Below are 22,333 nucleotides of genomic sequence, written 5' to 3' on the forward strand. Positions count from 1 at the left end.
AAACAGCCTCTATTAAAAAATAGTTTTATTACTACTTTTTTCATCAATATGAATACATGTTATTATGACTGCATCACATGTCAGGAATAATCAAAACACTGACAATCTTAAAAATGCTATTAAAATGAGTTTAACAATCAGCAATTGGAAATTATAGGTTATTTTTATACTACAATTCAATTTATCCTATAAAATTTTAAGTGCACTGTCTGTCAGCATTTATTAATACTAATAGATAGTGCTCTTAAAATTTAATCTGACAACAATCTGACATAAGAAACTAATTATTTCTTTCATAATTCAATTTATTTATTAAACTCTTTGGTAATAAAGACAGAGGATGTTGCAAACTTATAATATATTTAATAATTAAAATAAACTTAATTATACCTGAAAAAATTGACTCACTACTATTTGGGAACTCGTTTGGAGTTGGCAGAGACCAGGTGTAGAGAATTGTGCTCCGTACTTCGATCGCGATTAGTTTGGATTAACTGTCCCAAATTTGGATTGTAATACATCAAATTATTCCTCTTCACACAGGGATTACGTGAGTAAAAAAAAATATATCAATCGGATGGTTACTTCTGGAGTTCTGGACTTAAATCTTCGGACTTTGTTTTTCTCCATCGGGTTCCCCGACGGTTTTGGACTGCGTAAAAACGGTATTTTATAGTGTGTAACTTTATATATATTGTCTGGTAATTTGATTGTTGTACGTTACGCGAAACGCGAGTTATTTTGGTCTTAAGGTTTTACCGTTAACAAAGGTTTTCCGGGACCACGTGGTCAGTCAGCCATTCGGCGTAGTGGCCGCTCGGGGTTCCACGGGTCACGCTCGTCCGCCTCGCTAGTTCTGTATCAACTGTTATATTTGTATCGCGTTGAGCTTGACCCTTCGCGGGCCGTGTTATCGGTTATTTTCTCTGTTCGTACCGGTAATACTCGGTACACCGTTATCGTCCTTCGGCACTTTTCCGCCGATCGGCATTGGTGTGGATTTCACGGATCCAGCGTTGTGACGAACTGTTCCTCAGCCAACTCCTTCTGGACGTAGTGGCTTACTGTTACCTAGTCTTCTTCAAGTGCCCATCGCCTACCTCCCAGTGCTGCTAGTGTCGCGCCGTTCGGCTCACTGGTTGTCATCGGCTGGTAGTTATTCATCTAAGTCAGGGCTTCTTAAACTTTCTTTATTCACGACCCCATTTATGATTGTGATTTTTTTCGCGACTCCCCCAAAAAAAATATAAAATAAAGATGTATACAAGTTTGCAAAAACAATAATGGTGTATTACTACAGTTCACTCTTGTGTTACAACGGAACAGAGATAATTGAATACACTGAAAAGCGAAAACACTACACTAGTTCACACTAAAGTGTTGCTGAATCATTGTCTCACTGCACCAGAAGTGACAGAAAGCGCAATTCACGAAACCTATGACACAAACCGTGCCATTTTCAAACTCACAAATTATTTTCAATATTTTGCATTAAAATCTCGCGACCCCAAGATTTCGCTAAGCGACCCCAAATGGGGTCGCGACCCATAGTTTAAGAAGCCCTGATCTAAGTAATCATCTATTCACTCCGTCCGACTTCCTCGTGTGCCGTGACTTTTCAAACAATGGAAGACAGTTTAAACAACAGTTTTGTCGAAGAAGACCTCATATCTTCAATTAACCAAAACCTGAGCACTATCTTAGGCTCCTTACCTTTGGAAAGCAATGTCGCTGTTCGTGTGGCCGATCGTTCACGTGTTCAGGAGGCGGCAGTCCAGATGCACGCCTCTGCTAATCAAATTTTTGGCATGGTCTTGGCTCTCAGGGAGCGACTGAAAGAAGTCTCCAATTTAACTAAAGCTTCCAATAAGTGCCTCTACTCAGAGGTAGTGAAGAAAAATCCCCGCCCACTAAGTGCCACAACTAAATTTATTACTGTAAATACAGCTAAACTCGAGGGGAAAGAAAACCCCAAGAAAAAGGGACATAACGTCGTTCTCTCGCCCATTACTGGTCCGAACGAACCCCCTCCAATCCCAGAAGAAACAATGAACCTAGTTCAGGAGCATATAAACCCGTGGCAATTAGGAATAAAAGTTAACCAGATCAGGCCCCTTCCAAGCGGGGACCTTAACATTCAAGTCCATAGTGAGGAGGACTCGCAAACCCTAAAACAAGCTATTCAAACCCACTCCCTATTATCTCGTAAACTTAGGATCTCAACCAGAAACAAAAAGCAACCTAAGGTTATTCTTTTCAACGTTTCTTCGACCATTGACGACTCAGAACTTCTCGATAATATATATCTTCAAAACACTTTCCTACAAAGCCACCTTAATGAAGATGCCTATAATCAGGAGGTGCAGATCAGCCACAGCTTCAACCCAAGAGGCGCTCATCAGGCTAGGCACGTAGTGCTATCTGTACCCCCGAAAATCAGGAACGCGATAATGCAGCACGGGAAACTCTTCGTTGGGTGGTGCTCCATACCAGTCGACGACTACATCTCGATCATGAGATGTTTTAAATGCACGGGCTTCGGGCATACCTCGCACCGCTGCGAGGATAATCAACGATGCAGTCACTGTGCCAAACGGCACAAATTTAGGGATTGCCCGAACTCACAAGATCCGAAGTGTACTAACTGTATTCAACACAACAAGACTGTCCCCGATCATAAAAAGTTAAGAACAGACCATAATGCCTTAGACAAGAACTGCCCTATTCTAAAAAAGTACAAGACAATACAGGTAAATAGCACCCACTACGAATAAGCCACTTTTCATAAGCCACTTTCCATTCATTGCTTCTATCATGGATAAATCTCCTCCAACTCATAATCTGACCTCCAGTACTGTTATGAATAACCATCACCTTAAAATTCTACAAATAAACCTACAGAAATGCAAGGCGGCCTCGTCAGCTACTGTTCAAATTATGGCTGAGAGGGACACTAATATTCTCGCCTACCAGGAGCCCTATACCTATGACAACAAGGTTGCCCTCTCAGGCCAGGGTCACCACTTAACTAAGAAAATTGACAATTTTTCCATTAAGACAGGCTTTCTAATAAGGAATAGAAACCTAATCTGTCAACTGATCTCTCATCACTGTAATGAATACACCACCACTATCAGTGTCAATATGGATTCCACTACCTTACATATCATCAACACCCACTGCCCACCTTCGGAGAACATCGAGACTCCTCTCCTTATCATCAAGACCATTGTCCAGGCCCTCCCACTAGGCCCTAAGATAGTCTGTGGGGACTTTAATTCCAAATCCCCTATCTGGTTCAGCCCTTTTGAAGACCCTAGGGGACTGGCCGTGACCGAACTCATGACTGAGCTTGACTTGCATTCTCTGAATAAGAGTCGGCTTCCTACCTTCTCAAATCACAACGGTGAGAGCTGGATTGATCTCTGCCTGGGAAATAGTACCGCCACCAGGCTAAACATCGATTGCCGGACCTTGGCTATCCCCTCTGCGAGCGGTCATGCCTATATCCAGACCACCATCAACAGCACCTCCTCTCATGCTAACTACTTTATAGCAAATAAAACCAACTGGGAGAGTTTCGAAGAGACACTAAAAACTATTTGGCACCCCGTGGGGCTGATTCAAATTAACACTACTCACGAGCTTGACAATGTAATTTTCACCTTACATTCCGCCATTAAGAGGGCTTATCACTCTGCGACCGAAGTCAAGGTCTGTAAACCCTCTGCCCCCTGGTGGAATAGGGAATTGGCTGCCAAACAAACTGCGGTACGGAGGGCAAAACGCAAGATCAGGACCACAGACGACCTGGCATTAAAATCTCTGAGAACCGATGAATATAGGACCCTTTTTAGGGACTACAAGGCGTTAATTAACAATACAAGAAGAAAGTCTTGGCAGGAGTTCTGCACCACCTCCAACCACAATGGACCATGGTCAACTCCTTATTATACAGCCATTAAATAGAAGAAACCTCTGAAACCTCCAGCAACCATCTCAACTGATACTGGCAAGACAAACAACCTTAATGATACTTACCAAGCCATTTTCACCGACCTCTTCCCACCTGATAATCCAACGAACGACAATCCCAAGCAACAAGAAATCAGAAGTCAAAGCCTAATTTCCCTTCTGACTGACGACGATAGACCTTTCACTTCTGAGGAGATAAGAAGAGAATTCCATAAAATCAAAAAGCGTAAAGCCCCTGGCCCTGACTTGATTAACGGGCAGATGGCACAACACGCCTATGAGGCCATACCTACAACTTTCTTAATAATCTTTAATAAATGTTTGGATCTTAAGTACTTCCCAGCCATCTGGAAAGAAGCGGCTGTAAGGCTAATCGCCAAGACTAAAGACACCGCCCCTACCAAGCCTTCTGACTACCGCCCCATATCCCTCCTGGCTGTTTTGGGAAAGGTTCTTGATGCTCTAATGGGAGGACGGATCCTCCATCACTTGGAAAAAACGAATGCACTTCACCCAGCCCAATACGGGTTTAGGAAAAATAAGAGTGCCCACCAAGCAATAGGTAAGATCCTTGATTATGTCCGTGACGCCAAAAACGACGGGAAACACACGATGATGGTCTCGATTGATTTTAAGGGCGCTTTCGACCACGCGTGGTGGCCCGCCATCCTGACTAATCTCGCAAATCTCAACTGCCCACTCAACATCCATGAGCTCCTCAGAAGTTATTTATCAGGGAGGGCTGCCCTAGCTATTGAACAAGGAACCATAATGTACAAAACCGCAATTACTAGGGGCTGCCCCCAAGGCTCCAAATCAGGCCCAATGCTTTGGAACATTCTTTATGATGGGCTACTCGACTCTCTCAATACCTCTGACTTCCCAGGCAACCCTTATCTGCAAGGTTATGCAGACGACACTGTCGTCTTGCTTTCTCACCAAAATCATGAGGTTCTTCAACAGCACACTAACAATTTCCTAAAAAGTATTCTCAACTGGAGTGAGGACAACTACCTCATCATTAACCATAATAAAAGTTACTGTATGGTCTTTCCTAAAGGGAATCCATTACATAAAAAACCGACCATCCGCATCAAGGGCCAAAGGATCCAATGTGTCAATAGTATGAAATACCTTGGGGTAATCCTAGACTCCAAACTGACCTGGAGGGATCACACTCACTATGTGTACAATAAGGTAATACGTGTCAGCCACTCCCTCAGAAGTATAGCCCGGAACTACTGGGGGCTTGATCACGGGACCAGCCAACTCATCTATACAGGTGCAATCGAACCGATTCTAACATATGGAAGCGAGGAGTGGGGCTACGCAGTCAACAACATCCATATCAGACGGAAACTGCTCTCCGCGCAGCGTAAAGCTGCAATTGCAACCACCAAATCTTATAGGACCGCTCCAACCAATGCCCTCCTGGTCATCGCTGGGTTCCTTCCTATACACCTGGTAATTCTTGCAAGGTATCTAAGGAATTTACTTATGAATCTTCACTTTCGTAACATTACCAAATCTGAACTAAGAAAATTGATCTCCAAAATGCAACTCCCTGACTCCTTCAGCAAATTGATTGATGACATTTCTAACTACAGAATAGACCTCAACTGCAATATCAACCAGCTCCACCCAGCAATTTCTCCCACCAATAGGATCTACTTTAATTTGCCACCCTCACTTACTGGGCTAAATTTCTTCACTGACGGCTCAAAAACCCGGGATGCTGTGGGTGCGTCTGCTTGCCTGGTTGATAGCACTAAGAAACATCATTGGCAAGCTGCTTTTCGCCTGTGCACCCAGTGCTCTAATAACCAGGCGGAATCCCTGGCTATCCTCGCCACCCTGAAGTACATCAAGCAAAATATCTCCTGCTTCTCTGGAAAAACTGTCAACATCATCACAGACAGTCTTGTGGCACTCCATCAGATAAAGAATCGAAACCAAAAATTGCCAATCATTGACAATAGTCTCAACCTCCTTAACGAAATTAATAACTCAGCCTACATCAATTTCTACTGGGTTCAGGGCCACTCTGGGAATCCAGGTAATGAAAGGGCCGATAGGCTGGCTAAGAATGCTCACAAGATAGCTGATACCTATGCTTATGAGGCTATCCCTCTCTCCACCATTCACAGAGAACTGCACAAACTACTCATCACTATCTGGCAAAAAGAGTGGGATACTGGCACCACTGGCCGACACACGTACAAATTTCTCCCAAGTGTCAGCACACATCTTAATTTATCCTTCTTCCACACCAACCATGCCATCACCCAGCTTATCACAGCGCACGGGAACTTCCGTGCGTACCTTAAACGTTTCCTTAAGAAAGGAAATGGTAATTGCACCTGTGACATCGTAGAAGAAGAGGATCCATTTCACGTCTTATTCACCTGTCCTAAGTACACCTCCTACCGCGAAAATCTGCGTAGTATTGTGCAAGCGAAAGGTCATCATTGGCCCTGCAACTTCAGCGTCCTCCTCTCCTCAGCACGGATCTTCCATGGACTAAAAAACTTCTGTAACCATCTACCATTAATGAACTTTCACAATGGACGCAGATAACCTAGTTTTCAGGCTTATTACAACTATTTTACAGGGGTTAAGCCCATTGTGTCCCTCACCAATCCGCCCCCGCATATCAATTCTGTTCTTGATGGGCGTACATCTGTTATTAATTGTACAATTGTTACTTTTCAGTGCATTCTCTCCTCTGTTTACTTCACACTTATCTGGATAACACTCTACAGTTCTCTCCTTTCCACCCTCTTTTCTATCCCCACCCCATTCCCCCCTATCATTCTCTCACCCTCTCTATCACCCTCTTTCTCAGTGGCAACACCCCTGGGTACGCCATTTCTTTCGCTCACTATCACTATCACTACTATTTGAACTTACAACCTCTAAAAGTTAAAAAATACATTAAATAACTAATATTTTCAGGAAGTCAACTTTTTACTGTATTTTTGTGGAATGACTGGCATGCCAGTCCATCCAGGGAAACCACAAAATCAGGTATTTCTGTATGGTAAAAACTGTCAGCATCACATCAATGATTTCTACAATGATTTCTTCATTTTGTCTTCTTTCCAATGACAGGAAAATTCCAAAAGTGCTTTTCTTTTATGTGTATTTGTTATTTGATTCAAAAATGCAAAAATATTAAATTTAAGAAACTCATTGTAAATTATCTCAGCTTATACCAATTATCATAGGCTTTGTGTGAAATTTGAGAGAAAGGTGTTCATTTTAAGGTCACGGTAGATGGTCAGTATAGCCCATGCTGACCATCTACCCTGACCCTACTACTTACTAATACTGTTGATGTCAATAAGTCATTAATCGTTTTATTGTCTGGTAAATAAAAACTCTCTTCCTGATTTTAAGTCAGTCAAATTACATTATTATTTTACTGTACTTGGAAGAATGTTTTCTTTAATGTTTAATTAATAACTAGTTTTGTTAGATCTGATTAATTTTATATTTTAGGTGCAGTTTAACCAACATACCAGTAACCCCAGGGTTACCAGAATGCTGATCACTCCTGTTTTTATGTGGCATGCCAGTCATTCCGCAAAAATACGGCATTAAATAGAAGAAATATTTTATCAAAATCCAACCATCTTCAGTTTAAAATCTAAACTAAGGATGGTCAAATTTTGACCAAAAAATATGAAAAGAACTGTAAGATAATCCAGTTTCTTGAGATAAACCCTTTTAAGATTTTGTGTAAAACTTGCTTATAAACATGTCTGAATGCTCTCATCAGATAAAAATTGATAGTTTTTTTATGCACAAATTCCAAGGACCATTACTTACTGAAAAGTTTGTAAAAATAGATAATATGGGATGTTTTTGCATCAACCATTGCCTTAATTTTCAGTCTGTTTTTGCTTTATATGCCTTTCCATTATAATAATTCCCTGTTCAATAGTGCAAGGCATTTCCAATTATCACAACATTTAATTTAAATAACTACAATAAAATAACACAACAGTAGCGTCCCACTAGTACGAACATGTTTCAGTCGGTGGAGAGGAAATTTTTTAACTCGCAAAATACAAGTTTTTTGTATTTTCCAATTGAATTTAAATGGTATTAATGGTACAAAAAGATTTAGAATTTCACAACAACAAAAATTGTATTTTATTGCAATACCGTATTAATACTGTACAAAATTAATAAATCTGTGTTTGACACGGCCTACTAAAACAGCAGATATACTTATCAGGGCTGTGGAGTCGGAGTTGTGGAGTTTTGGTGTTTAGCCGGAGTCGGAGTAGTCAAAAAATCCGCCAACTCCGACTCCTTTTTACTTCCCAACTTGTTATGTATACAAAACGGAAAAGTATTGGAATCATGTCAAATTTGACCCTCCAAGTTTTTTTTTTTTTGCAAATCTACACGTTTGGAGACCTCCCGAACCCCTCAAAAAAGTCAATAAAAGGGAAAAAAATTCGCACGTGCATGTGTGTTAACGTCTAATTTGTTTAATTTCTTTATTTTCCGTTCTGAGATATTAAACAATATCTCAGAATGGGTAAAGTTTAAAAAACAAAACATGGCACTGTAGCTTGCATATAAAGGGGCATTAATACTATTAAATTTCAGTCCTTAATTAAAGGTCTACAGAATGAAAATATAAGTGGTCAAGTGTCATATCTCTTAATGAATATTTTACTTGTTATTAGCGTTCAAAATTTAAAAAAAAATAAAATAAAACTCGTCATTATCCTCAAAGTAAGCTTTTTTGTCATTTTATAATACTGTAGTACAGTAAAACCCGTTAAGATGTTCTCGCCTAAGATGTTAAATGTAAATAGGGACATGATTTAGTTCAACCACTTTGACGCTTAATAACTAACTCATGTGTTAAACCATATGACTCCGATTCTGACCACTCTGACCACAAAAATTATTAGGCTTCAAACAGGGTGAACAAAATCAAGCCCCCCACAGTCTAACATCCATACATATAGAAAAACCTCAAATCTTTTGCATATCTCGAAATTTCAAGGTATCCTGCGTCCAAAAACATTTGGGAGGGATCATTTTTTGACCCAGCACTACACTTTCCCTCTGTTATATATAACAGCCGGAAAAGTAAAAATTATCGAATACATATTTATATATTACTTAGAGGAGTCTTTTAGCTTTGGAATGAAAAGTTTCTACGTTCTATCTTTATTAGATCTCTATCTATTGAATTTTTTATTCTGAAGTCACGTGATGGCATCAGAATTTCCGGGTCTCTTTTGGCAACAAGTCCGCCCCTGGTCGGAGTCGGAGTCGGATGGTAAGGAAAAGTCGGAGTTGGTAGATTTTTACGCGACTCCACAGCCCTGCTACTTACATAACAAAAACAAAAACCTTTTTAAAAAAACTTTTTTTTTGTATTACATGTATTACAAAAAATATATTTTTTTTTGTAATACATTTTGTAATAAATCTAAATTTGTTTTTTAAATGTATTTATTAATTTTACCACTAGAGGACTATTTTAACTTATTTGCATTGTATGGCAGACGAGTAGCTGACACCATGATTCCATGGTGGAGACCAACTCCACCATGGAATCATTATTACCTCAACAGCATGTGAAAGGACCGAATAAAAACTCATCCAGTATGTATAGTCTACCAAGAAATACAGTCAACCCCCCTACAACGTGCGTTCATATAATGCGGATTTGTATATCGTGGCAAAAAAATTGCGACTGTATTCATATAAAGACGCTAAAAGGGACTCGTAAAATGCAGTAAAACGTCATTGCCGACTCGTGTCGCTACAGGATTGGTCGAATCTGGACCAATAGTGGACGAGCACTATTAACCGTGATTATTTTTTCTATCTATCTATTTTTAAATAAAAATAATTCTTTATACGTTGGGAGATATTTTAATAAGTTTTGTAAATTACTATGTTCGATCCAGCCAGTTATATCCGAGTTTTTTTCGTCTGTTAAGCACATCCTTTGAGGATTTCCTTACCGTGTATACCAGCCTTAAGTTGAGTTTACTATCGTCTGTACAGTATATAAATTAGATACTGCAAGTCTAATACAGTACTGTAATTTTATACATTTCTTATTCAATGGCCATAAAAATTATTTCTATTAATGATGTCTCCAAAGTTCAGTGAATTTTTTGAAGAAAAATAACTTATCAGAAAACACACCCGCCATTCGGTGCGCTGCTCCATGATGAAAACAAGCTTAAGCAATGACGTCATTGAACGGTGCACACTCGGTAGGTAATCCTACAATTTTTTATTTATAGCATAGTTTATACGGATTATTCCCAAAAAATTATACGTGTTTTGGAAATGTTGAGTCAAATTAGTCTAGAATCGATTAATTTTATGGAAGAAAACCTTTCAAACAGCCGTAGTCCATAAACTGCATACATGCCGAGCTGTGATTGGCTCATGTATTTAAGGATTCCTACAACATGAAATTCTTATAAAGTGGAACGTATCTACCGAGTTATGGGGGGGTCAACTGTATATTTTTTGTAAAGAAACAAAAGTCATTGATGATGTTGGATCTATATAAACTGGACCTATTTTACTGCTTGCTTCTGCATATTTATTATCACTAATCCAAAAATCTGCTAATTTGAACAGGGCTCAGTCCCAATTAGTTTGGACTAACGGGACTCTACTGTATTTGGGGAGTTGATTTGTGACAGATTCAGTCAAGTGACAATGGCCTGTACTATTGCAAAGTCAAATTTGTGGTGTCACCAAAATCCTCATTACTTCTCATGAACAAACTTTCAATTTGACCACCATTTATATATAAAAATCTTGAAATCTAACATTTCATTATTTTTAATTAATTTTTACAAAAAAATTATATTAGAATGAATTCTGAATTAAATTATATAATAGTTCTGTTAATAAAGTATTTTTGTTAATGCAAATAAATTGACTAAATTTTGTAATTCAATAAATTTGTCTTACCCATCCATTGGGACCAAAGCAATGGCTCTTGGTTGATCTAAATCTTTCCAAAATAATACTTTTCTATAACTTCCATCTAAGTTGCTTACTTCAATACGATTCGTATCTGAATCTGTCCAATATAATTTCTTGCCTAACCAATCACAAGCAAGTCCATCTGGAGATAACAGTCCTGTTGTAATTATATCTCGTTCTGATTTAGAATTATTAATTGACATTCCCTTGATCATCTCAAGCCCAAAATCAGTCCAGAAGATAAGACCTTCAGCATAATAAAAATCCAATGCAGCTGCATCTTCAAGATGACTGATCAACACACTTGAAGAATTTGGTCTTCGAGCTTCAATATCTACTAGACGAATATCCTTGCGATTTGCAAATAGAAGTAATGGCAAAGCTGTTTAGACAAAAAAAAATGCATATGTTAACTTTACATTAACATTTAATATACTTAATTTATTAAAAAATATTATGCTAATTAGTTTAAATATTTGTCTAGAAATATTTCAACTAATCAGCAGTAAAAAACATTGTTAATATTACTAAAATATTAATATTTTTAGTTTTATAATAGGAGATAAACATTCGTTTTACAACAGTTAAATTGTCATCAAAATTAAAAATCTTTGTGATGAAGCAAAAGAAAATAGAAAGTCTTGTTTATACTGTAAGGAAAACCTTCCTTACTTTTTTTTTTTAAAGTAAACAATATGTAAAAAAGAACTTTTTGCCAATCCAAGCAATTCATTTTCTTCAACCACCATTGAAAATTTATTAGTCAAATAAAATGAACCTCCTGGAATACAGTATACTTGACAACTTTTCTGAAATATCAGGTTTCAAATGTTGATAAAATTGAAAAAGGCATCAAGGAAGATCAATCCCATAATTTCTTATAAAATAATAATAGTGAGCAGTCACATTGATGTTTAAGTGATAATATTTAAAATTAGTTAGATTGTATAAGAGCAAATTTTGTTATATTTAGATTGGACATTCACATTTAGAGCAATATTCCCCAATTGTGAGGTGTTTAAATTAAAAAGATTAATACTAGAGTGAAAATTGTGATGAAAAATTAGCTAAAGATCAGATATATTGTATAACTGCTGATAGTACAGAGAAAAAGTGAGAGCTCAAAATATAGAGAAAAGTGAGAACAACAGCTCAAATTTGAGAAAGCTTCTAGAGACAGAAAAGCAAAGAAAATCTAAGCTTGACAAATTACAAATAGTGTCTCAAAGAGAAATTAAGCTAGAGAAATTAAGACTCAATGCTAAAATTCAGGTACCGTAGCACCTCAGGATACAAAATTAATCCGTTCTGAAACTGAGATCATATCATGAAAATGTCGTAAGGTGAATCATTTTTCCCCATATGATTACATGTAAAACCAAATAATCCATTCCAACACGAAAAACACACTCAAATTAAAGCTTGTCAAAGTAGTACATTGAAAAAAAATAACTTTAGCAAAGAAAACACTGAAAAATGCATTTTGTAGTTGTAAATGTACAAATAACCATAATAGAATAATAATTGATAAAAAAAAAATGTAGTTTTATTTGCACTTTACCTTTGAGGATAGATGATGGTGGAGGTTTAAATTGGTGGTGGAAGAGAGGGAGAAGGGAAATGATACTAAAACTTAACTTACATAACAGAATGTAACAATAACTTAAAAATAACTTAACACTAATTTTTTAACTTTTCTATTTTATAATTTTTTTTTAATTTTTTATTCACTTGCTTCCTTTCCTTCATTTCCACCAGCACTTTCACTGGATAGAGGTCGCTTGGTAAAATATCTATCCAAAGAAGTTTGGCTTTGCCTACATTTTAAACTGTTTCTAAAATGACTTAGGCAAATGTCATTACTCTGAGCAGCAATACAGCCATTGTGAACCTTTTCGGGATGTTTATTTTCAATAAAATCTGTCACTTTCTGATATCTCAAGATTTCCTTTATCGAGCAAGATCCTTCCATGACGAAGCAAACACATGGACTGAGACCAATGAACAGAAGTGAATAAAAAATGGTGCTGCAAACTAATGTAATGTCATATGGTGAGTTCTTGTTCATACTGTGGAGCAAAAATATGTTCAAATTTCATGTCATATCCTGAAAATTTTGTATGCTGGAGCATTTGTATCCTGAGGTACTACTGTATATAATAAAGATGGAAAAGTGACTGTTCAAAAGTCAATTATAAGATTTGGTTTAAAAATTTGATCCAGCAAGTATTGATATCAGTCTATACTTGATCATATTTGAATATAAAGCTCAAAATTAATCATGAAAGTTGGGTCACACATTTGATTGGATTGCTCTAAACTAATATAATGCAGTTCATTACTTGTGAAAACCAGCAGAGAAAGCATAAACTACAAATACAGTAAGAACCCACTTAATGCTGATTCGATATAACGCAGCCTGCTTGAAGCCTAAAAAAAGCTAAAAATTTACACTGATTCAAATTATCGCAGCATTTCATTGATTCATACTGTATATAATACTATTATTTACAAACATGAACCAATCAGCAAAGGTGGCAATTCGTCATAGCACTGTACTTCCCTTAAATCTATGTTTGTTTTGTGCAATTTTGAAAAAAATATAACATCATGGATGCCATAGTTCTTGCCAAGCAAAGTCAATATTGCCTAACTGATAAATGCATGAACGAAGTGTGGAAAAAGTTATGGCTGAAGGTATCCAAGAATTCTCAACAAGAGCCTATCATTGTATCGTTAGGTTGACTGAATTGTCAACCTAATCGATACAGCAAGACTAGGAGATGTAGACTATCAGGATATTGAAGTTACTGCAGGTTTCTGGTGAGAGCCTTACCAATGACAGCTTTCAAGAACTGGCAGAACAAGAAATTCGTGTAGAACTGAAAAATAGTGACTCTGAAAACGAAGAACCCAAAGAATTTCTCTACAGATTTCCTTAGTAAAAGTTTGGTAACAATAACCGAAATTATTGATCAAATTGTAGCAAATGATCCAGATTTTGAAAGGAGTGCAAAAGCAAAATGAGGCATTTTTGATGCAATCTTCTGCTACCGACATTTGCTTAAGGAAAGAAAAAAATAAGCGACAAATGAAACTACACGACTTTATCGCAAAAAACAAGAATTTCAGAAAATCTAGGACATTCATCACAAAAAATGAATTTTACATTTCTATCTGCATATATTTAACATATATTATTATGCAAATTAATATAAAAATAACTTAAAGTAAAATCTGTTTATTTTTAGTCGCATATTCCCCTATCCCTATTTACTCTGTGTTAAAATTACCTCGTTTAGCACTGTTTCGTTTAGCGCTTTGTCGTCTAGGAATGCATCCTCCGAATTAAGCAGGGTCTTACTGTATATCAAAGGACTCATTACAAAAACTTCAATTGAGTTCTACATAAATTCCATCAAATGTTTAATTCTCACAATATGACAGTAAACAATATGTGGGAAGATTATGCTCTTTCTGTACTGAAGGAACAAAAGTTTCAGGAATGACCAAGTATGAAACATTGATGGATTTGTTTGTTTTGAACCAAATAAAGAAGCAAGTTGTACAAAACCACTGAAGTATAAAAACACTTCATAGATGAATGGACAAAAGTTGTATCTTTGAAACAGTTAGCCAACATACTTGATATGCTTATCAAGTATGTTGGCTAACTGGATGGAAATTCAACAAAAAAGAAGTGTAAGATAAATCCTCTGGTAATAGCAGAAAAGAAATTAGTCAAGTAGAAATAAGTGGTAAATTGAAAGTTAAGAATACAAGTGGCCATAATTTGAATAAATATGTTTTCAAGAAATGTAGACTTTCCAAGTGTCATGAGTGTGGATCTGCACATCTATAATAAACATCCTGAAGCTCAATGCATTAATACTAAACTAAACGATCACCATAATTAATTGGGCTATTAATATGCTATTATTAATTATTAGAAATTAAGTAATTTGGTATTAGAGGTAGACATAGGCACCATCTCTGATTTAAATTAATAATTATAATAATAATTATTTAATTTTTATTAAATAATTTAAAACAGTCTGGAAGAAAAAGACTGGCCCAGAGCAGGATTTGAACTTGCAACCTCCGTTTACCTTGTGATGTGCTGACAGTTATGCCATCTAGACCTCCAAGCAATTCTTTGCTTCCAGATGTATTTAAGCCTAGATATAGCCATTCACAGTTACTCACAGAGCCAGCAGAGGACAACTCCTGCGCCCACAGCCTATGTACTCCTCCCCATGGAACTTAGCCAGCTATTGCTTTACCCGGCATGGTATATATATAATAAACATTTGGTTTAGTATCAATGCATTGAGCTTTGGGATGTTTTATTTGGGTATGAATATTGCCCAGTTTTTCATAAAAGTATTGCCATGCATATGAGATGCTTTTTTCATCTTTAAAGTTAATGTAACTGTCCGTTAGGTCAGCTTTGTATATTTTTAAAGCTTCTAGAGCCCTGATGTGATCAGTTTGCAAGGATTGTTTGAGTAATGTGGCCTTCTTAGTTATTATTATTATATTTGTATCTGTTCTAATTTTATACACTTTAAAAGGTAACTGAATCTTTATTTATTCACTTTTATATTTTGCATCTTTATATTTTGTTCCAATATTTTAAAAACATTTGAAATTAGTTCTGTGCATTCCAATTTAGAATGTAGTTGACCTAAAGCAGATCATGTGTAAGATCAAAAACATTTATCAATTTCACATTAAAATTATTTACTGGGTGGCAAAGATTTTGTTTGGTATACTTATCTCATTGAAGAAACTGTTGTTAAATTACTATTAAAGTCTTCAAAAATGTTTAATAACTTATTTTTATAAATAGTTTTAAATCTTTTGTTACTTACAGCCTTCCTACTCAAATTTTTGTTTTATATTCTATGACTTTTCCTGATCAACTTTGCACAAATTCCCTGACCCTCATGTCCCTTACAGTATGGCACATTGACAAAATAAAGCAGCATTTGATTTACTATGCACATATGTTTTGCTTCTCCAACATTTTAATTAGTTATTTTTTCTAATTAACAGTTATATATTTTTATAATTTCTGAATTATTAAAATGAAAAATGATAAATAGTATCATTTAAATTAAAATTATTTATCATTTTTTGTACTTTGTAAATTTTTGGAAAAATTTTGTGTAAGCTTGGAAGAAATTTTGGGTCCTGAAAATATTCTGCACTCCTTTTCATAAGTTGTAGTGCACCACATTACTCCTTGCTGCCTGCAGACAGCTACACTTAGTCAAGCACTTGTCAGCAAAAAAATCAACAAGGCAGCCAAAGAAGCAAATTCCTGATTTTTTAACAATATTTAACAAATTCCAAGACTTTTTCTGAACACTAATGAAAATCCCTGACTTTCCAGGTGTGTACGAATCATGTACTTATTATTTTCATTAACCCAATTATATATTTGAAATTAAAAAAATTAAAATGAACTAGAAATTAAAAATGTTTCAAATAATTGATATTTTGATCTGTTTAGAACAAGTTACAGAAACAAATTCTACATAGGCCTATAAATCACAATTTAGGCCTGCATTTATATAGATCCAAACTATGATTTGACATGTTATCAAATAGTTAACAATGAAGACTTGCTTATCCAGTATTAGATGTTTATCTATTAGTAGAGTAACTTGTATCTTAAACTAGTTGTCATTTCTTCAATTGTCCCTGAATATTTTCATTTTTGTTTTGATTAATTTCTCTATAAGGAAAGTATCCAGTGCATCCATTATACTTCAGTAATTCCTTTATACTAGTGTACCTTGTATAAAGGAAAATGATATTATTATTTTCCTTTCTACACTTCTTTATACAAGGTAACCATATAATATTCATGCTTCTAGCTTGTCAATACATCAGATGTAATTATTATACTTAATAAAACATTAACATCTTATATTATTAAGTGTTTTAAAAGGAAGCTGGGTTTGATATTTAAGTAATTATTATAATAATTTAACATATCCAATCTATCTATAATCAATATATTGTCAACATTATATATTATAGAACTATCTGTCTAATTCATGTTTGTATCATCAATCATTTATTCTATTAATTGTATATGACTTTGTTGATAACATAAAAAACAGACTTTTTCACTAAATTTTCATTAAAAACTTTAATTCTGGAAGAAGCAATAAATATACAATTAAATTTGTTCCAATATCACTATGAATGATCTGCTATAAAATCTGCACTTGACCTAGTATGTAAATATAGCTATGTTATTGAATATTTATACTAATCTTTATGCAAATTAAATTTATTTTTTAAACTGGTTATATGCCAGTGTGAAATCCGGAATTTTTGCCGACTATTTGTCGATTAATTGTCCCGTATTCGCTTAAAATCTAATTAAATTTTTCCATTACCCTAAAGTGAAACCTAACGGGAAAAAAAACTTTTCGTTTACATTCGACATAAACATCCGTTCAATTCGAAACTAATCCCACATTCCAACGCCAAAGTTGATAGTTAGCATGGTCCCGGGAACAACTCTGACCCATCTACATACCTTTTACCTCACAACAATCAATCACGTGACCATTCTCCCACGCCGAACTTATAAAAACCCCTTCCTTCCCCTTCTCGGGGGAGTCGTACCGGAGCAGGTGCCGGAAGAATACCAATTTCAAATAGTGTCCTTTTTGTCTAGTGAACTTCCCTAAATCCAGGATTCGAATAGTTAAATAGTGACCTTTCCTACATCAGTGAACTTTCCTAGAAGAGAAATTTTCCTAATTCAACGAGTAGCTTGGATAACAGATCAAGAGGTATGGAACCAATTATTGTAAGCTCTCTCTCGGTCTCCCCGCGTTTTAGGGACGCGAACTATACTTTGTATTACTTGGTTTAATAAATTGTTACGTTTTCTTATGTTATATCTGGCCTCCTCGTTTACTCGTATATCGCCTGTCGTCTCACCGACGCGCTCCTCCCTCCACCACTCGACCCGTTACAACGGGAAAAAGAACCCTTCAACCACCCATCCTGACAGTGAAAGGGTTTAACAACCTGTTGCCGGATTGGGAGACCTACCCCCTTCCGGTGGTTTCACACCAGCATATATCTTAAACTGGTTAAATATCAGTACATATTTTATACTATACATTTCATATTTCATATATTTGTAAAAAATTTCAAAAATAAGGATTCAATCAGAAAAATTTCCCAAAATGACAACAAAAAATTGAGAAAAATTCTAAAATCAATATACAAATACTATCTTCAAATATACAAAAACCTAGAAATATAATCTAATAAAAAAAATTATCAGATTTTTTCCAAAATAATTTTGCGCTATTAATTAATTAGCAAGAAAATATGACATAGATAGCAGCAGTCACCATCAAATTTATTATTAAAATTTTTAATATTCAAATAATAATTTTAAAAATCTACACAAAAGATTAATTTAGAATTGAAGAACTCTTGCAAACTAAACTAAGTTATATTACACATATTATCAAACAATAAATTACTTTTGTATCTAGAAAGATGTTTCATTTTAAAAATTGCATAGTTGTTTTTAATTTAAGTATTAAAAAAAGTAAGTTGGAAAAGAAAAATATCATCATACTTTTGAATTTGGTGAATTAAAAAAAAATTATAAACATCTATTTAAAACAAGTTTATCAGAAAGCATTAAAACTCATTTAGTCTTTGATTCAAAATTTAAATACAATCTTAATATTTCAATTATTTAAAAGTTAAATATCAAAACTGTTCCAATGCCATTAGATATTAAATACGTGGATTACAATTAAAAAAATTTATTACCTCTTTAATGAATATATTAAGGTTAAGCAAATTATTAAATCAAAAAAATTTTATTAAAATTTAAAATAGAGTTGTGGCTATCATTCATATTATTTTCATGACTTTCATATTAAAAAACTTCACTGATAAAATAATGCACCTCTTAAAAATAATGCAAGATTTTTATTAATTTATTTTATTTTATTTTTTTAATTTTAAATTATTATTGTTTCTATAAATTTTATTGCCTACTGGAGATACACACAACCCCCTTCATCTTCCCACCCCTTGACCTTTATCACCAAAATTTAACAGCATTAATCCCCATAATATACAAACCTGCCTGCAAAATTTCAGAAATTTTCAACAAAAATCACAGGAGATTATTAAACTTCAGAGAGTGAGCAAAATCCTCACACATACACTAACATCCATACATACAGAAAAAATTCCAAATTATTTTGCATTTCTTGATGTTTCAAGGCCCCAAGTGCAAACATGTAAAAATCTAGGGATTATTTTTTTGACTAATCACCATACTTTCACTCTGTTAAACATAACAGCTGGGAAAATAAACGGGCAGTTTGTCAAATCTTCAATGTTGACAAACCATTCACATTAAAATATAATTTACAATAACAAACATTTTTTTCAAATACTGTCAAGTATATTAGCTATATAATAAATAATGTAAAAAAATGATGTTCTTATATAATTAAATTCACTAAAATATAAAAAAAGGCTTAAAGGTAATACAAGGTGTGTTCCATAAGTAATGCAACTAATTTTTTCATGACGCGATGATACGCCATATCTAGTTCCAACCTGCTGCGCTAGGTGGTATGGGATATTATGTTAGCTTCAAACCTCGCTTGGTCTCATTTGCTTACAAGCTGCCAGCAGGTGAGGACATTTGTTCCCAAAATTTGAAGAACCCCATTTTGAGTTAATGTAACACAGCGCAATGGATCATTTTATGGAGCAACGTTATGCTATCAAATTTTGCATTAAACTTGGGAAGTCTACCACCAAAACCTTTACATTAATTCAGCGGGCCTTGGGAGTGATTGCTTGTCCAAATCATAAGTTTTCCCATGGCACAAGTCATTCAAGGATGGTCAAGAGGAAGTCACTGACAAACTCCACAGTGGACGTCCATCAACCTCCCAAATCGACGAAAATGTGACGCATATGTGTGATTGTTTGAACTCTGACTCAAGGTTGAGCCTTTAATCGATAGCAGACACTCTAAACATGATGAAAACAACCGTTTATCGCATTGTAACAGAAGATTTAAACATGAAAAAGGTGTGCACCAAACTGGTCCCAAAAGTGTTGACTGACGAACAAAAGGACATGCGAGTGCTCCGGTGCCAAGAGCTCTTGGAAATATGTGAAAATGATTCTAATTTTTTAAACTCAGTTATCACCGGTAATGAGTCATGGATTTTTGAGTATGACCCTGAGACAAAAAGGCAGGGTTTGGAGTGGCACACCCCAGTGTTGCCTTGCCCCAAGAAGGCACGCATGAGCAAGTTCAGAATCAAAACCATGCTCATTGTCTTCTTTGACATCAGAGGCATTATCCACCATGAATTCGTACCTGCCGGGACCACTGTAAATGCAGCTTTCTACTTGGAAGTGCTCAAAAGACTGAAAAGGAGGGTCGTGTGCTGCTGAAGTGACATCAAGGACACATGGAAACATCACAACAGCACGCCAAGCCACAGTGCCTTCATTGTCAACAATTTCCTGGCCAGGATCCACACCCCATTGGTTCCACAGCCACCTTACAGTCCTGACCTGGCTCCCACCAACTTATTTTTGTTTCCTTGTTTAAAAGGGGCCATGAAAGGGAAACATTGGGACACAATTGAAAACATCAAGGCTTATGTTACATCAGCTCTAAAGGACATTCTGGAGAAGGCCTTCCAGAATACCTTCCAGGCCTGGAAATGCCGCCTTCACAAGTGTATCAATGCAGGAGGGTGCTATTTCAAAGATTTTTGACTAATTGTAAGAATATGTTCAATAAATGATTTTTTATGAATTTGGTCACATTACTTATGGAACACACCTTGTACTGTCTAAACCAGTGTTTCTCAACCTCTAACGAATCGTCGCCCCCTTCAACGTAGTATCGCCCCCATCAATAAAACCTTTATGTAGTATCGCCCCCTTCACTACAAAATTTCGATGCCAAGGGACAAGGTTAACGCCAAATTCGTACTGCATTGAATAGACTAGTTACTAGTATAATGTTTTTTGTTTAATTATTGTACGATATAACGAATAAAATATTTAATTATTTTTAATATAATGCTTTACTATATTGCCCAGAAAATTGTTTTTCGCCCCCCAAAATATAAATTGTTACTAATCGCCCCCTCAACATGGAAAAACGCCCACATGGGGGCGATATCGCCCCCGTTGAGAAACACTGGTCTAAACCTTTTATATTCATAATTTTTAATCCAAAATTGCCAAGGCCATCCATTTTATCTGAGTTTTCAGTTATTCAAGATAGCATCAGTCCACATTACCTCAAATAATCAAAGTTCTGCTGTATATATAGAAAAGGTTCTTAAATATCAAGATTATGTATTAAAAATTACCAATATAACTAAATAATTATATAAAATTATTATATATAATGTATGTATGTTTTCAAGTGGTTCATTTTATATATTGTCAAATTCTTTGTAATAAATTATAAAAAAAAATTATTAAAGAAATAAAATCAGCCTTTCTTTTAGAAAGTGTTGTATGATTTTTTAGTATGTATTTTATGATTTTTTTAATATGTATTGTATAATTATTATTTTTTATAAGGCTTTTTATAAGATAAGGTCAGAAAGAATTAAAAACTAAATAAAAACCTCAATAACTTGTTTACTTTTACTTTTTAGTAAACAAGTTATTGAGGTTTTTATTTAGTTTTTAACTCTTTCTGACCTGCAAACAATGAGATCATTGTTTCATTAACGGTTAAGCCAGGCCTATTATTGAGTTGGTCCAATGAAACGACAAGTACCATCGTATACAGAACTAGCAGATAAACCCGGCGTTGCTTGGGCAAAAAGTAACAATAGCGAAGATTAAGATTATTACATTACAGCCAATCTTACCTAATTCTTGCATTTTCACAGAATGCAAGAATTAGGTTCCCCTGTTTTCAGACTAATTAGAAAATTTTTAGATGGGTCTAAAATTTTGTTTGATTTAACGCAAAAAACAGCATCTGCGCCTGTAAATCTTGCACATTGCTTTCTCTTAACACTTCCATTGTTAAAACCTTAATCCAGTCACTTTCCCCACGGGGGATTTCAAAAAATCCCTTGTTATTAGTGTGCGTTCTTGTGACGTACCCTAACTGTGTACCAAATTTCAAGTTTCAACTCTTAACTGTGCTGAAATGCTCGTATACACGCATGCTATCTATCATAGGATAAATGTACTATGCCAGAAACCTTCGTGGGAGTATATTAAACAACTTCCCAAAGTTTCATGGCAATCGGATAAATGGTGTAGTAATGCATGAAAGACAGAGACATACATTCATTTT

General features: G+C 35.3%; 1 protein-coding gene and 1 pseudogene across 1 annotated transcript in view; one reads left to right on the forward strand and one right to left on the reverse strand.

Moving 5' to 3' along the window:
- The window catches only part of LOC111636585 (low-density lipoprotein receptor-related protein 6-like), a 49,767-nt gene that overhangs the window by 10,239 nt on the left and 17,195 nt on the right, over nt 1–22,333 (reverse strand). The window contains exon 2 of the mRNA XM_023381863.1: nt 10,951–11,347. Within this exon, the coding sequence (XP_023237631.1) occupies nt 10,951–11,347 (397 nt within the window). The remainder of the gene's footprint in view (nt 1–10,950; nt 11,348–22,333) is intronic.
- Nucleotides 19,492–20,907, forward strand: LOC111636580 (annotated as a pseudogene).

Source organism: Centruroides sculpturatus, unplaced genomic scaffold (assembly GCF_000671375.1).
Source record: "Centruroides sculpturatus isolate CEXI.00-Female unplaced genomic scaffold, Cexi_2.0 scaffold987, whole genome shotgun sequence".
Lineage (NCBI taxonomy): Eukaryota > Metazoa > Arthropoda > Arachnida > Scorpiones > Buthidae > Centruroides > Centruroides sculpturatus.